The following is a 17,075-nucleotide window of genomic DNA, read 5'->3' on the forward strand; positions in this document are numbered from 1 at the left end:
CTGGTTAGCTTTTTCTGGTTAGATTTTACAGGGGGACACTACATCAATTTTTTTCTGGAGTCCCCCTGTAATCTAGATAGTAAAGGCTAAGCAAACAGCTGTGGGCTGTCAATATCTAGAGAACATTTTTTAGCAAATGGCCCCTTACCCGGCTACTAATATCAGCTCCCACGGGTCGGCTTTCCCTCAACTGGCTATGAAAATGACAAGGGAGCCAATGACATTTTTTTTTAATTTTAGGTTATGTGCCCATGATCTGGACGTAGCCGCGCTTTAGATACAGTATATTTTTGCTGCGTCCAAAAGGTGGAGTTCTATTGAACATAGGTAAATACGGATGTGTTCACTGAACCATGTGGATTTACTGCATGCGACTCCACAAGAGAATTTGTCATGCTGCGGTTCTGAAAGATGCGCCGCATGTCAGTGTCCACGGGTGATCCGCAGCCTCAGATGCACGCATTGTGCATCTACTACGCTACAAAAGAGTTAGAAAAAACACACACACACGGAGAATAAAATACTTTATTTGAAATACAACAGACACATTGTTCAAATCATTTAAATTAACCAATATACTCACCCCAGGTCTGACGGTAATCCAAGGGTTTTTAGAGATGCCCCAAGTTTCTTTTTTCAAATATCTTTATTTAGCTCCAAAAAGCATTGTTTGATGTACAAAACCGCATAAAAAATGCATCAAATTTGCGGCAAAAAGCTAATTTTTTTCTGCAGTGTTTTTCCTCCCAAGAGATGCAGAAACTTTAATGAATTTGCTGCACTAAAATCCTGAACTTGCGCACAAAGTCTTAATATTAGAGGTTAGGACCATCCCAAACTTGGGTACACCTTGACGTTGCTGGGATGGCTTCTACGCATTTTTTGATCAAAAACTGTGTTTACTAATTACCCAATGTTATTTCTATGCACTGTTACTTATTTATTTGCAGCACGGTATTTATTTTGTTTTTGTTTTGGGTTTTGTCTGTTTTCAGGCCAGTGTGAACATGCTTCTATTTTGCATGCAGTTCATTTTTTTGTTGGTTTGGCTTAAGTTGCTCTATCAGGCAGCGTCACCCGCCACACCTCGCCTGAGCTCAGGTCACAGTTTGCTGTCAGCATCTAGTTCCCAGTTAAGGTGTTTTGCTGTTTGTCCCTCCTGTTATCTCTCGGCTTGTCTGCTCGTTTATCCTGATCTCTCCGCTCCCGACCTCGGCTACGAATTCTGAACCAGTGCTGCCCGCCCTGACCTCGGACCATCTGACTACGCTTCTACCTCTCCCACCTGTACCCCGTACCCGAGTCTCTGACCCTCCGGTCAGCTGCCGCAGTCCCGGGACTGCCCTGGAGAGGTACCTGGTGTCTACCGGCAGCCCAGCCTATCCACCATCAGAGGCTCTAGTGAATACCGGTAGACACTTAGTCACGCCCCTCCAGAATAAGACCGGCCTGTGGGGTCCGCTCCCACCAGCGTTACACCCGTTTAAGAGGTTAATATGATGCAATTTAGTTATAAAACATTTCCCACATCATGAACATGATTTCAGCTTCGTTCTTCTGTGACTTTTTCATGTGTAACAAGACTTAACTGTAAAGCATTTCCCACGTTGTGAACATGAGTACGGCTTCTCTCCTGTGTGACGTCTTTCATCTACAACTAGAGCTGATTCTTGTGGAAACATTTCCCCCATTATCGGCCTTACAGACACATTTTTTAGTTGATTTTTTTTATTTTTCCTCCTCACATTTCTGGAGTCATAATGTTATTGGTCATTAAGCTGTGCAGCTCTTCTGCTATTCACCCTATAAATGTAAGGAAATACTGACAACTGGGCGTTACCATTGTTCCCCTACATTGTCCAATCAGTGCTGAGTGTCAGAAATGTGGGGACACATGTATGGAGAACGGTAACACCCGGTTATCATGTCATTCATAAATGTCGGAGGAACGGCCGGGAATCTGAGCAGCAGTTTCTTTCTTTGGTAATAATTCTTGTCGGAGAATAATTTCATCCTATTTATTGGTGGTATGTGTTTTCAGAACATGGATGAGGACGTCTTCTCACCTTCTTTTGGGAATTTATGTATTTTGCCATTGGAAAGAGAATTATTTATTCACGTTAGAGGCTCAGATGGGGGGACGATTTGTAGACGACATCTTGTTTGTCTGGAGAGACCGAGAGTGAAGATTCTTCTAAAGGGACGTTCCCAAAATCACAATGTGCTCTTATAATAAAGTACACACTGGATATTGTGAATATAACCCCTGTATAACATCTGGCCTGTTCTGCACACGTCGCCCCCTGAGTATGCCCCCCGGGGTCTATATACCCAGCAGAGGCCACTGGAACCAATATATAGCGAGGAGACACATGTTATATGCCGGGGGTCAACGGGGCTGGATGTTATACACTGGGGGGCAACAGGGCTGGATGTTATACACTAGGGGGCAACAGGGCTGGATGTTATATGCCAGGGACAACGGGGCTGGATGTTATACACTGGGGGGCAACAGGGCTGGATGTTATATGCCAGGGACAACGGGGCTGGATGTTATACACTGGGGGGCAACAGGGCTGGATGTTATACACTGGGGGGGCAACAGGGCTGGATGTTATATGCCAGGGGCAACGGGGTTGGATGTTATATGCCAGGGGCAACGGGGCTGGATGTTATATGCCAGGGGCAACGGGGCTGCATGTTATACACTGGGGGGCAACAGGGCTGGATGTTATACACTGGGGGGGCAACAGGGCTGGATGTTATATGCCAGGGGCAACGGGGCTGGATGTTATATGCCAGGGGCAACGGGGCTGCATGTTATACACTGGGGGGCAACAGGGCTGGATGTTATACACTGGGGGGGCAACGGGTCCTGATGGAGAAGCCAGAATGCAGTGATTAATGCGTGTGGCCCAATACTATTCTCCATATAGTGAATCTCCACCATAAATAACACGGTGACAGGGGATATAATCCGTGCATGGTAAAGGGCGCCCCCTCTGGCAGTATCTTGTCTCCATGTTTATACGTTGATTGAACCAGAACTCAAACACCGACATGATGTCAGATAACGACAACTCTAGATGCGGCCATCGCAGCTGTTTGTAGATACGAGCTCCTAATCCCTTTTATGATGAAGCAATTCTCCACCCGGCACAGAGGACTAAACATCTGTCATGTACGGTCACCCATAGGCATTTATGTGGCAGCAGGGACTTGTGTAAGACAAATATGGATATAAAGGATGGAAGGAAGATCATAGAAGGTAAAGGAAAACTAAATACTGTATGTGCTTCCTAAATCATTAAGAAGAGGTGTGAAGGCGGCCCCATTATTCATCAGTGCACAGCCGGACTCTACAGGAGCAGCCGCGCCATCACCGGACGCTTCTGCTGTGATGTGGACGGCGGATAAAGCTTCACTGCACCAGAGACTCCACACGATATCACACACCGGTCATCATCATCACACGCCGGTCATCATCACCATCACATGCCGGTCGTCATCATCATCACATGCCGGTCATTATTACACACCTGTGGAAACATCTCCCGGAATCTCCTCCTTCCCGTCACTCACACACGGCTGATCCTCCCTCGTCATCGCTTCTTCTTCTGTCTCGTCCTCCTCTTTATTCTTAGTTGGATCTTCCTCCTGATATATCAGATGTAACAATCAGCACAATACAAGAAACCACCAAAATCTGTGACATCTATGACCTCGATCAGAAATGTCCCCCATATACAGATCCGGTACAGGGTTCAGCACCGTCTACCTGATGATCCTCCGGGATGTTGTGATTCTCCTCTGGACAGTCCTGGGAATACAGAGGACGGGGACATCTCTCTGGTGGATTTCTCCTCCTGGATCCATCTGTAGGAAACACACAGTGACGGAACAGATTGTGTCATGTGATGATGAGATGATGGGAGTATTAGTAGGTGACCACAGAATAGACATGACAGTCTCCCTCCTCACCCCGCTGATCGGCCCATATTGCGGTCGCCTCTTGTGCTCCATGTATAACTGCAACCTTAATATCAATCAGATCTTCACCCTAAAAAGAAAAATGTAAGATGAGCTCAGGTCCCATCAATTCATGGTCAGATGTTGTGGGGTCTTCAGTGTCATCTACCTGATGATCCTCTGGGATGTTGTGATTCTCCTCTGGACAGTCCTGGGGATACAGAGGACGGGGACATCTCTCTGGTGGATTTCTCCTCCTGGATCCATCTGTGGAGACACAGAGACTGAATACATGACCTGCCGTGTATCTGTCTATATATGAGACACGTCTCTCAGAACCGGTAATTCTATGTTTATGTATCAGGGAATAAATTACATTGTTGTGGTCCTCACCACCGGTACAGAGGTCCCAGCACATTGTGGGCCCCCAAATATGAAGTAATAATCAGTGAAGCCAAAGCCTAATGCTCACTGCGCTGCACTCGGAGGATGAGGACCCTGAGGAGAGGGACAGAGAAGACCCTCGTCAGTCAGATGAAGGACCCGTACTAAGAAACACAACTTCTCTAAGATTCGTCTCCACCAGGGATGGAACCACAGAGGAGCTGGAGAAAGCTCCACGTTTCCATCCATCAGTTTCTTCCCTCCTAATTCCCCGTTATGGAGATTGGGGGGGGGGGACGGTTACCATTTACCAGTACCGTATATACTCGAGTATAAACCGACCCAAGCATAAGCTGAGGCACCTAATTTTGCCACAAAAAACTGGGAAAGCTTATTGACTTGAGCATAAGCCTAGGGTGGCAAATGCAGCAGCTACTGGTAAATTTCCCAAGCATTGCCCCCTCAACCGAAATCCTGGTATGCATGGCACCCTTCATCCCCAATCCTGGGGGCCATGCATACCAGGATTGGGGACGAGGGGTTGGGGGCCATGCATACCAGGATTGGGGACGAGGGGTTGGGGACCATGCATACCAGGATTGGAGTGCCATGCATACCAGGATTGGGGATGAGGGGTGGGTGCCATGCATACCAGGATTGGGGATGACGGGTGGGGTCCATGCATACCAGGATTGGGGATGAGGGGTAGGGGCCATACATAGCAGGATTGGGGACGAGGGGTTGAGGGCCATGCATACCAGGATTGGGCATGAGGGGTGGGGCCATGCATACCAGGATTGGGTATGAGTGGTGGGGGCCATGCATACCAGGTTTTGGGACGAGGGGTGGGGGCCATGCATACCAGATTTTGTGACGAAATTTTTGGTAGGCATTGCACTCACTGCATGCCCTATAACTGTGTAGCCGAACCGCTCCTTTTGGTACAGAAACATATCCTACAAGACATGTGTGGTTGACTGGCCTGATATTGATGTGAATGGTTCCTGTTCCTCCTGCTCTTTCTCCTTTGCCACCACCTCATCCATCATTTATCACCTGAAGCTTTGTTTTAACGGAAGTCATAGAACTGGGATAGTAGCTGGAAAACATCCAGCAATCCTCGGAGTAGGTAGGATATGCGCCAAAACGCTGACCACCTCAGGCCTAGCCGCTACTACATACATGCGCTTGCATTCCAAGAAAACAAAGCAGACGCTAACTTCTATCATCATCATCATGCTCCTCACCTTGGCACTCTCAACTACTCTGATGGAGAAGCCAGGGCCCACCGGAGGAGTCTGGTTCTCTGGTGGGCTTATCCAATGCTGCCCTAAAGCAGGCTGGGCTAAGAAAAGTGTGGGAGGAACTTCCAAGGACAAATAGGGGCGGCTGGGGACCGTGTGTGGACACCCAGCCGAGTATGGACACCCGGCCGCCCCCTGGCGGCTGGGGACTGAGCGTGGACACCAGGCCGCCGGGGACTGAGTATAGATACCTCGCTGCCAAAGCAGCCATGAGGTAGTGGCCAGCTTTGCCCTCCTCCAAACTAAAAGGCCCCATTTCAAGTGCAAGCTAGCAGTATGGTATTGCAGCCTGGGGGTGGGTGGGTGGCAGGTTGCACACTTACGCTTGCATTCCAAGAAAACAAAGCAGATGCTAACTTCTATCATCATCATCATGCTCCTCACCTTGGCACTTTCAACTCACCTGATGGAGAAGCCAGGGCCCACTGGAGGAGTCTGGTTCTCTGGTGGGCTCATCCAATGCTGCCCTAAAGCAGGCCGGGCTAAGAAAAGTGTGGGGGGGAACTTCCAAGGAGAAATAGGGGCGGCTGGGGACCGCTTATGGACACCCAGCTGCGGGGCGGCTGGGGACCGAGCGTGGACACCCGGCCGCCGGGGACTGAGTATGGATATCTCGCTGCGAAAGCAGCCATCAGGTAGTGGCCAGCTTCGGCCTCCTCCAAACTAAAAGGCCCCATATCAAGTGCAAGCTAGCAGTATGGTATTGCAGCCTGGGGGTGGGTGGGTGGCAGGCTGCATACTTGCGCTTGCATTGCAAGGAATGGGGGAAGTACAATTGAACACTGCCCTGGGACAAGGACTTGCATGGGGATAGTTGCAAGTCTGCATCTTCTGATGCGGCAAGGATCACTTATGATGGGCACACTTTTAGACAGTGACCTGGGTGTCAGAGATGCTTCCAGGGGTCTTCCCCATGCTGTTCCCATGTCTTTTCAGCACTGTATGCATGTGTCACACAGCACATGGCCAGATAAGGTTGTAAAATGTTAAAATGATATTTCCTGGTGAATGCATTTGTCACGGTTGAAAGCAATACAAAAGTGCAAAAACGCATAAAAAATGCTACTTATGAACACAGCCCAAGGTGTGGAGGTGTATTTTGGTTTTTGGCTATTTATTTTACCTTATACAGAAGTCTTTACCCTGGAAAGGATGTTCCTTAACATATTTCACAGGAAAACCGTTTCAGTTTCGTTTTTGAACGTTTTATTGTGAGCCCGTAAAAGTGGCTTAATACCTCTGACCACGTTGCTGACAACAGTGACCTGGGGGTCAGAAATGCTTCCTGGGGCGATCCCCATGCTGTCCCCATGTCTTTTGAGCACTGTCACTATCGTTTTGGGCACTTTTTAGGCTTTCTACAGACTGCCGGGGGTGCCGCCGCAAAAATGCTCGGGTCTCCCATAGACTAACATTGGGCTCGTTGCTCGGGTCGAGCACTTGAGTATCACGGTAAGCTCGGCCCGAGCACCCGAACATTTTAGTGCTCGATCAACACTAATAAAGAGTTACTATTGTTTTATTGTTTAATCCTTGCATTACCAAAAGAAAATTAAGAATCTATGATGTCATCACGATATAAACTGATTGTTAATATGATGTAAAATATGACGTTTTGATTCAATAAAAACTTATGGTTAAAAAAAAAATAAGTGCGCAGTGTATATCATCCAGTATTGCTGAAGCTCTGGTTTACTCACTGTGCCCATATGCAGCACGAGGCCCCAAACTATCATCATTTCTGCTGCATTTACAGGGGTCCATCTGGGGGATGATGATGATGATGATGATGATGATGTGGGATTTTGGGCGTATAGATATGTCTGGGCGCCATAAGATTTATTATATCCTCACTGAAGAAGCCAATTTCAGCCTCTACCGAAAAAACTGTCGGCCTCCTCTGCTGAACAGCGGCTTCTTCACAATGGGCCATTATTATTATATTCTTCTCACCAGGCGGATGTGTAAGTGGAGCTTTTACACCTGTATTGTGTGGGCCGAGTGGAAAGGGAAATATTTAAGAGAAAAAAAAAAAGTAGAAAGGCCTATAACTCTCTGTACTCAGAATCGCCGCTCTCCTCCAGGAGAAACATTCCCCCTATAGAGAGGAGTGCGCGGTGATCCGACCTTCTCCTCCAGGAGAAACATTCCCCCTATAGAGAGGAGCGCGCGGTGATCCGACCTTCTCCTCCAGTACGGAAAGTTCTGTGCTTCTCCTCCTGCAGAGCGAGGGGTGAATAGACGCGGGGGCCGAGAACTGCTGGAGCCTCCATGTCAGGCTCTGGTGGGTGATCGGCTCCACCACGCTCCATCTTTATGTCAGGACTCGTGTTTCGGGGTCTGAGGGACGGTCCGGTGCCGATATTTATCCAGGACTTTGTGCTCAGTACGGAGAAAGTGAAGAAAACAAAACGCCTCCTCCACCCCTTAGGATGTGTTCACAAGAAGAATTTTTAGACTCTCTCATTGCTTTCAATGCTGCAAAAAATTGACATTCTGCTTCTTTAAAAAATGCAGCAATTTTCCAATTCAGTCAGGAAAAAAATAATCTTGTGCCTGAGATTTATAGAGTTTTTTCCCCATTTGTAAGGAGTGGGACTCCTAGACTTGTAAAGCCTATGCACTAAGTACAGCTGCAACCTAAAAACAAAATTCCTTTTTGGGGGTTACATATTTTCTTATCTCTATTAAGTATTGCCAAAAATTAGAAGGAAGAGGGACTCCGATATCCCCTGTATTAGACATAAAGGAGGCCTCATACACCTTCTGTTACAATTGTAAGGTAGTGGGAGTCCTAGACTCATAAAGGCTATGCACTAAGTGCAAGGGCTGCCAGAAATTAGAAGGGACTGCAATACACCCTGGAAGACACGTAGAGGAGGGTGTCAGAAAATATTTCATTTTTTATTCCCCATTTGGAAGGAATGGAACTCCTACACTGGTAAAGCCTATGCACCAAGTGTATAAGAACATTTACTCCTGGGGGGTATACAGATATGTAAGAGATTTTTAGAGGTAGGCCTCTAAAAATGATGGAGGGAATCATCCACACACTGTAAAAATTAAGAGCGAGGGTCTCATGATCACACTATTGGTATGGTGGATGAGGAGAACATGAAAAAGAATAAACCATTAACCGTATACCCTTGTTTGGATGGGAAGGGGTGCAAGGGAATAGATCAGAAAAAAAGGAACATTTTAATTGGCTTTTTCCTCTCCTGCTGTCATCCGGTGAGAAGTCTGACCCAATCCAGCCCTTGTTCATTTTTATAAGAGTCAGCCTGTCAGCTGACAGGTGGATGCGCTTATCAGCTATAATTCCACCAGCGGCACTAAAAACCCGCTCTGACAAAAAGCTAGCGGCAGGGTAGGCGAGGACCTCCAAGCCGAAGAGAGCCAGTTCATGCCACGTGTCCAGTTTGGATATCCAATAGTTGTAAGGCACAGAGGAATCACGGGGGACATCGGTACGGTCAGCAAGGTACTCCACCACCTTCAAAAACGTTTCCCTCCTTGTCAGAGTACCCCGCGCATCAGGGCCTGGGGGCTGGGAGGGTCTAATGAAGCTGTCCCAGACCTTTGATAGTGTTCCCCTGCCTCTGCACCTTGGTTGTCCATGGAACTGTGACTTCTGCCACCAGTGTTGTCAGATGGTGATTTTTGTACTAATTGTTCAACTGAGGCCTTCTGGAACTGCAACATTTTACTAGCCCTCTGTGCCACAGGAAGGAGAGATGGAAAATTCTCCTTGTAGCGTGGGTCGAGAAGGGTGAACAACCAGTAATCAGTGTTGGCCAAAATGCGTATAAAGCGATGGTCACAGGAGAGGCAGTGAAACATAGAGTCAGCCATGTGTGCCAGACTGCCAACAAGAGGACGACTATTCATCTCCTCCTTTTCCTCCTCTTCAGCCTGAACAGATGGGATAAAGCTGGTGTGGGTAGTAACCTCTCTAGTGCAGACAATAATCTCCTGATCCTCCTAAGCCTCCTCCTCCTCCAATTCACGATAAGATGAGGCTGGGCTATGTAGTATCACCCTGTGTACTTTCTTCCTACCATCTCCACCTGGTCCACATGCAAAGCTTCTACTTTACTTGTGAGCAGCGAGAGTTTGAGTAGGGACAGAAGAGGGATCGTTATGCTGATTGCGGAGTCATCCCCGCTCACCATCTTTGTTGATTCCTCAAACTTTTGTAGAACCTTACAGAGGTCAGATATCTATGCCCACTCGTCGGTTGTTATGTGCAAAGGCTGACCGGAATACCGACGGGCATGTTGTAGCTGGTATTCAACTACTGCCCTCAGCTGCTCACAAAGCCGTGCCAACATATATAATTTGAGTTGAAGTGTGTGGTCATGTTGCGCACCAGTCGGTGAGCGGGCACTTGCAAGCACTGCTGCAGCACAGCCAGACTGGCGGCAGCTGTAGGTTACTTGCGGAAATGGAAGCACACGCAGCGAACCTTCACAAGTAGCTCAGGCAAATCTAGGTAGGCTTTCAGAAAGCGCTGAACCACTAAGTTGAGTAGGTGGGCCAGGCACGGTACGAGTGCGAGCTTGCCAAGCTTCAGAGCCGCCACCAGATCACCAGATTACGGTCATTATCACACATGACCATAGAAGTAGCCTTGAAAAGGACTATTTTGTTTCAGCAGCAAGGCCTGTAATGCAAACTCTCCCTTCTCCAGCAACTCTTCCTACTCTGTTTCCAGGGTAGAGTGTGGCGAGCATCGCATCACAGGGTCTTTTATAGACCTGATGAAGTGATGCGGCCGGCCAATCACAGTAATGCCACAACCAACATGGCTACGGCATTACCATAATTGGCAGGCAATCCCTGCATGTTTAGTGGCTAAAGAACAGCAGCGAAACATGCAGAGTGGGGACTCGAGCACAAGGGATACTCGATCAAGTACGGAGCAGTGGCGAGCAGGCTCATTCATCACCAGCTGGGACATCTGCAGACAAAATGTGACCGATGCTCTAAGGAAGGTGAAAGTTTCTGAAAGAAGCCACCGAGGACGAAGACTCAAGACTGATGAAGACGACAGCGGAGAAACCGCGACTCACAGATCAGAAGAGAATAATCAGGGAATGAAAGCTGTGAGAAAATGTAGAGAAAACCAGAGCAAGTCTGGAGAAAAATCATCTATTATAGGAGGAGGCCGAGAGACGTCATCACATCCACCGGAGCCAACAAGAGTCTCCTCTCACCTGGTGATGTCCGAGGCCGGAGCTCCTCCATCATCACCTCCTGGTACCGATCCTGGTGTCCTTCTAGATACTCCCACTCCTCCATGGAGAGATAGACAGCGACGTCCTGACACCTTATAGGAACCTGACAACAATGACACCGTCATCACCCAGAATCCTCCAGTGCTGTCCTGTATAATGTCCCAGCAGTCACCTCTCCGGTCATCACCCAGAATCCTCCAGTGCTGTCCTGTATAATGTCCCAGCAGTCACCTCTCCGCTAATCACCCAGAATCCTCCAGTGCTGTCCTGTATAATGTCCCAGCAGTCACCTCTCCGGTCATTACCATGAATCCTCCAGTGCTGTCCTGTATAATGTCCCAGCAGTCACCTCTCCGCTCATCCCCCAGAATCCTCCAGTGCTGTCCTGTATAATGTACCAGCAGTCACCTCTCCGGTCATCACCCAGAATCCTCCAGTGCTGTCCTGTATAATGTCCCAGCAGTCACCTCTCCGGTCATCACCCAGAATCCTCCAGTGCTGCCCTGTATAATGTCCCAGCAGTCACCTCTCCGGTCATCACCCAGAATCCTCCAGTGCTGCCCTGTATAATGTCCCAGCAGTCACCTCTCCGGTCATCACCCAGAATCCTCCAGTGCTGCCCTGTATAATGTCCCAGCAGTCACCTCTCCAGTCAACACCCAGAATCCTCAAGTGCTGCCCTGTATAATGTCCTAGCAGTCACCTCTCCGGTCATCACCCAGAATCCTCCAGTGCTGTCCGGTATAATGTCCCAGCAGTCACCTCTCCGGTCATCACCCAGAATCCTCCAGTGCTGTCCTGTATAATGTCCCAGCAGTCACCTCTCCGCTCATCACCCAGAATCCTCCAGTGCTGTCCTGTATAATGTCCCAGCAGTCACCTCTCCGCTCATCACCCAGAATCCTCCAGTGCTGTCCTGTATACTGTCCCAGCAGTCACCTCTCCGCTCATCACCCAGAATCCTCCAGTGCTGCCCTGTATAATGTCCCAGCAGTCACCTCTCCGCTCAGCAGCTCAATCATCTTGTTGCTGAGCTCTAGGATCTTCTTCCTCCTCTCATGTATCGTGGGATGCGGGGGAGGCTCTGTGATGGGGTCCGGGCTCCGCCCTCCTGACTCCTGGAGATGGATGATGGGAGTCACACCCTCCCCCGGTGTCTTCCTCACTATTGTGTAATCCTGTGTATGGAGAGAGACACTTAGGGAGAAGAATTCCTTCCCGACTCCAGATCTGACAATCAGTAGAAATCCCGGGATCAATAACCGTCTCCAGTAATCTGGGGCCATAACCTGGAATATTATTACACTCAGGACAGACATCCAGGCCCCTCTACAGCTCTTATAAGGAATCCCCATGACAACTCCTCCTGGCAGAGAGCTGCACACAATCACTGCTCTTACAGTAAAGAATCCTTCTCTTCCTCTTCTGGATTTCCTCTTCCCGATGTCGGACTTGTTCCATAACACAATAAAGCTGATAGAAATGTAGAGGAGTTACCTCTCCGCTCAGCAGGGAGATGATCTCCAGGGTGAAGTGTAATAATCTTCTGGTGGTCTCGTCCTCGTCCATCCTCGGGGTCATTCAGGAGAAGGAGGGATGAACACTGGATCAGCTGGAGGGATCTCGTCCTGCCGACGTCTTCATGATAAAGGAGAAGATGGAGATCACAGGGGACGATATAACGACAATCACTGAATTCTGCCCCAAATATCCGACATTTATCAGGAAGGATCTGGAGGAAAAGCCACAAACTCCACCGCGGCCGCCTCCGCCGACCTGACCGCTCATTATCAGCCTAGCAGGAGGTCGGTCAGCGTGGTAACTACTCCGCCAGCGGAGAACGGTCACCGTGGTAACTACACCGCCAACGGGGGGCGGTCACCGTGGTAACTACACCGCCAGCGGGGTGCGGTCACCGTGGTAACTACACCTCCAGCAGAGGACTGTCACCGTGGCAACTACACCTACAGCGGGGGGGCGGTCACAATGGCAACTACACCTACAGCGGGGGGACGGTCACCGTGGGAACTACACCGCCAGCGAGGGACGGTCACCGCGGCAACTACAACTCCAGCGGGGGACGGTCACCGTGGTAACTACACCTCCAGCGGGGGGGGGGGGCGGTCACCGTGGTAACTACACCTCCAGCGGGGGACGGTCACCGTGGTAACTCCACCTCCAGCAGAGGACTGTCACCGTGGCAACTACATCTACAGCGGGGGGGCTGTCACAGTGGCAACTACACCTCCAGCGGGGGACTGTCACCGTGGTAACTACACCGCCAGCGGGGGACTGTCACCGTGGCAACTACACCTCCAGCGGGGGACTGTCACCATGGTAACTACACCACCAGCGGGGGTGGTCACCGTGGCAACTACACCTCCAGCGGGGACGGTCACCGTGGTAACTACACCGCCAGCGGGGGACTGTCACCATGGCAACTACACCTCCAGCGGGGGACGGTTACCGTGGTAACTCCACCTCCAGCGGGGGCGGTCACTACACCTCCAGCGGAGGACGGTCACCGTGGTAACTCCACCTCCAGCGGGGGCGGTCACCGTGGTAACTCCACCTCCAGCGGGGGCGGTCACCGTGGTAACTCCACCTCCAGCGGGGGACGGTCACCGTGGTAACTCCACCTCCAGCGGGGGACGGTCACCGTGGTAACTCCACCTCCAGCGGAGGACGGTCACCGTGGTAACTCCACCTCCAGCGGAGGACGGTCACCGTGGTAACTACACCTCCAGCAGAGGACTGTCACCGTGGCAACTACACCTACAGCGGGGGGCGGTCACAGTGGCAACTACACCTACAGCGGGGGACGGTCACCGTGGTAACTACACCGCCAGCGAGGGACGGTCACCGTGGCAACTACAACTCCAGCGGGGGGCTGTCACCGTGGCAACTACACCTACAGCGGGGGGGCTGTCCCAGTGGCAACTACACCTCCAGCGGGGGACTGTCACCGTGGTAACTACAACGTCAGCGGGGGACTGTCACCGTGGCAACTACACCTCCAGCGGGGGACTGTCACCGTGGTAACTACACCTCCAGTGGGGGCGGTCACCGTGGTAACTACACCTCCAGCGGGGACGGTCACCGTGGTAACTACACCGCCAGCGGGGACTGTCACCGTGGCAACTAAACCTCCAGCGGGGGACGGTCACCGTGGTAACTACACCTACAGCGGGGGGGCTGTCACAGTGGCAACTGCACCTCCAGCGGGGGACTGTCACCGTGATAACTACAACGCCAGCGGGGGACTGTCACCGTGGCAACTACACCTCCAGCGGGGGACTGTCACCGTGGTAACAACACCTCCAGTGGGGGCGGTCACCGTGGTAACTACACCTCCAGCGGGGACGGTCACCGTGGTAACTACACAGCCAGCGGGGACTGTCACCGTGGCAACTACACCTCCAGCGGGGGACGGTCACCGTGGTAACTACACCTCCAGCGGAGGACGGTCACCGTGGTAACTACACCTCCAACAGAGGACTGTCACCGTGGCAACTACACCTACAGCGGGGGGCGGTCACAGTGGCAACTACACCTACAGCGGGGGGACGGTCACCGTGGTAACTACACCGCCAGCGAGGGACGGTCACCATGGCAACTACAACTCCAGCGGGGGGCTGTCACCGTGGCAACTACACCTACAGCGGGGGACTGTCACCGTGGTAACTACAACGCCAGCGGGGGACTGTCACCGTGGTAACTACACCTCCAGTGGGGGCGGTCACCGTGGTAACTACACCTCCAGCGGGGACGGTCACCGTGGTAACTACACCGCCAGCGGGGACTGTCACCGTGGCAACTACACCTCCAGCGGGGGACGGTCACCGTGGTAACTACACCTACAGCGGGGGGGGGGCTGTCACAGTGGCAACTACACCTCCAGCGGGGGATTGTCACCGTGGCAACTACACCTGCAGCGGGGGACTGTCACCGTGGTAACTACACCTCCAGTGGGGGCGGTCACCGTGGTAACTACACCTTCAGCGGGGACGGTCACCGTGGTAACTACACCGCCAGCGGGGACTGTCACCGTGGCAACTACACCTCCAGCGGGGGACGGTCACCGTGGTAACTCCACCTCCAGCGGGGGCGGTCACTACACCTCCAGCGGGGGACGGTCACCGTGGTAACTACACCTACAGCGGGGGGGGCTGTTACAGTGGCAACTACACCTCCAGCGGGGGATTGTCACCGTGGCAACTACACCTCCAGCGGGGGACGGTCACCGTGGTAACTCCACCTCCAGCGGGGGCGGTCACTACACCTCCAGCGGAGGACGGTCACCGTGGTAACTCCACCTCCAGCGGGGGCGGTCACCATGGTAACTCCACCACCAGCGGGGGCAGTCACCGTGGTAACTCCACCTCCAGCGGGGGCAGTCACCGTGGTAACTCCACCTCCAGCGGGGGGCGGTCACCGTGGTAACTACACCTCCAGCGGAGGACAGTCACCGTGGTAACTCCACCTCCAGCAGAAGACCGTCACCGTGGTAACTACACCTCCAGCGGAGGACAGTCACCGTGGTAACTTCACCTCCAGCAGAAGACGGTCACCGTGGTAACTCCACCTCCAGCGGGGGGGATGGTCATCGTGGTAACTCCACCTCCAGCGGGGGACGGTCACCGTGGTAACTCCACCTCCAGCGGAGGACGGTCACCGTGGTAACTCCACCTCCAGCGGAGGACGGTCACCGTGGTAACTCCACCTCCAGCGGAGGACGGTCACCGTGGTAACTCCACCTCCAGCGGAGGACGGTCACCGTGGTAACTCCACCTCCAGCGGAGGACGGTCACCGTGGTAACTCCACCTCCAGCGGAGGACGGTCACCGTGGTAACTCCACCTCCAGCGGAGGACGGTCACCGTGGTAACTCCACCTCCAGCGGAGGACGGTCACCGTGGTAACTCCACCTCCAGCGGAGGACGGTCACCGTGGTAACTCCACCTCCAGCGGAGGACGGTCACCGTGGTAACTCCACCTCCAGCGGAGGACGGTCACCGTGGTAACTCCACCTCCAGCGGGGGGCGGTCACCGTGGTAACTCCACCTCCAGCGGGGGGCGGTCACCGTGGTAACTCCACCTCCAGCGGGGGGCGGTCACCGTGGTAACTCCACCTCCAGCGGGGGCGGTCACCATGGTAACTCCACCTCCAGCGGGGGACGGTCACCGTGGTAACTCCACCTCCAGCGGGGGACGGTCACCGTGGTAACTCCACCTCCAGCGGGGGACGGTCACCGTGGTAACTCCACCTCCAGCGGAGGACGGTCACCGTGGTAACTCCACCTCCAGCGGAGGACGGTCACCGTGGTAACTCCACCTCCAGCGGGGGTCGGTCACCGTGGTAACTCCACCTCCAGCGGGGGACGGTCACCGTGGTAACTCCACCTCCAGCGGGGGACGGTCACCGTGGTAACTCCACCTCCAGCGGGGGACGGTCACCGTGGTAACTCCACCTCCAGCGGGGGCGGTGAGGTGAGGAGGAGCCGCTGCACATCCCCCATACAACACTGAGGAGCCGCAGTCACATGGAGCAGGAGCCTCCACAGGAACAGCTCTGATCTCACCCCACACTCTCCTCTCACAGATTCACCACAAACCCTCCCTGTAATCTCACCGGAATGGCGGGAAGCGGAAACCTGCTGCTGGCTGATACCAGAGAGCAAGAGCTGCGCACAACCAGGACGGAGCTGCTGCACTGAGAGCGGGAGGACCTGTGGTGACGTCACCGCCATGTGATCAGGGGGCGGAGCTCAGGAGAAAAGCGGTTAAGGACCTGTGGTGACGTCACCGCCATGTGATCAGGGGGCGGAGCTAAGGAGAGAAGTGGCGAAGGACCTGTGGTGACGTCACCGCCATGTGATCAGGGGGCGGAGCACAGGAGAGAAGTGGTGAAGGGCCTGTGGTGACGTCACCGCCATGTGATCAGGGGGCGGAGCTCAGGAGAGAAGTGGTGAAGGACCTGTGGTGGCGTCACCGCCATGTGATCAGGGGGCGGGGCTCAGGAGAGAAGTGGTGAAGGACCTGTGCTGACGTCACCGCCATGTGATCAGGGGGGCGGAGCTCAATGAAGAAGTGGTGAAGGACCTGTGGTGACGTCAGTACCATGTGATCCCCGCATGATTCTAGGTCCTTCACCTGTTCTCTCCTGAGCTCCGGCCCCTCCT

At 52.5% G+C, this 17,075-nt stretch overlaps 1 protein-coding gene across 1 annotated transcript in view; it reads right to left on the reverse strand.

Moving 5' to 3' along the window:
• Window positions 1–16,654, reverse strand: part of LOC141272907 (uncharacterized) — a 37,386-nt gene extending 20,732 nt beyond the window's left edge. Inside the window, exons 1-8 of the mRNA XM_073684088.1 lie at window positions 16,526–16,654; window positions 12,392–12,532; window positions 11,893–12,072; window positions 10,874–10,997; window positions 4,139–4,236; window positions 3,982–4,060; window positions 3,779–3,876; window positions 3,540–3,657 (exon numbers count right to left, since the gene is read on the reverse strand). Of these exons, the coding sequence (XP_073540189.1) occupies window positions 3,540–3,657; window positions 3,779–3,876; window positions 3,982–4,060; window positions 4,139–4,236; window positions 10,874–10,997; window positions 11,893–12,072; window positions 12,392–12,475 (781 nt within the window). The 5' untranslated portion in view covers window positions 12,476–12,532; window positions 16,526–16,654. The remainder of the gene's footprint in view (window positions 1–3,539; window positions 3,658–3,778; window positions 3,877–3,981; window positions 4,061–4,138; window positions 4,237–10,873; window positions 10,998–11,892; window positions 12,073–12,391; window positions 12,533–16,525) is intronic.
• Between the last annotated feature and the right edge of the window lie 421 nt (window positions 16,655–17,075).

The sequence above is a fragment of the Phyllobates terribilis genome, unplaced genomic scaffold (assembly GCF_046119375.1).
Source record: "Phyllobates terribilis strain yellow unplaced genomic scaffold, ASM4611937v1 Scaffold_1__5_contigs__length_1240528914, whole genome shotgun sequence".
NCBI classification, from domain to species: Eukaryota; Metazoa; Chordata; class Amphibia; order Anura; family Dendrobatidae; genus Phyllobates; species Phyllobates terribilis.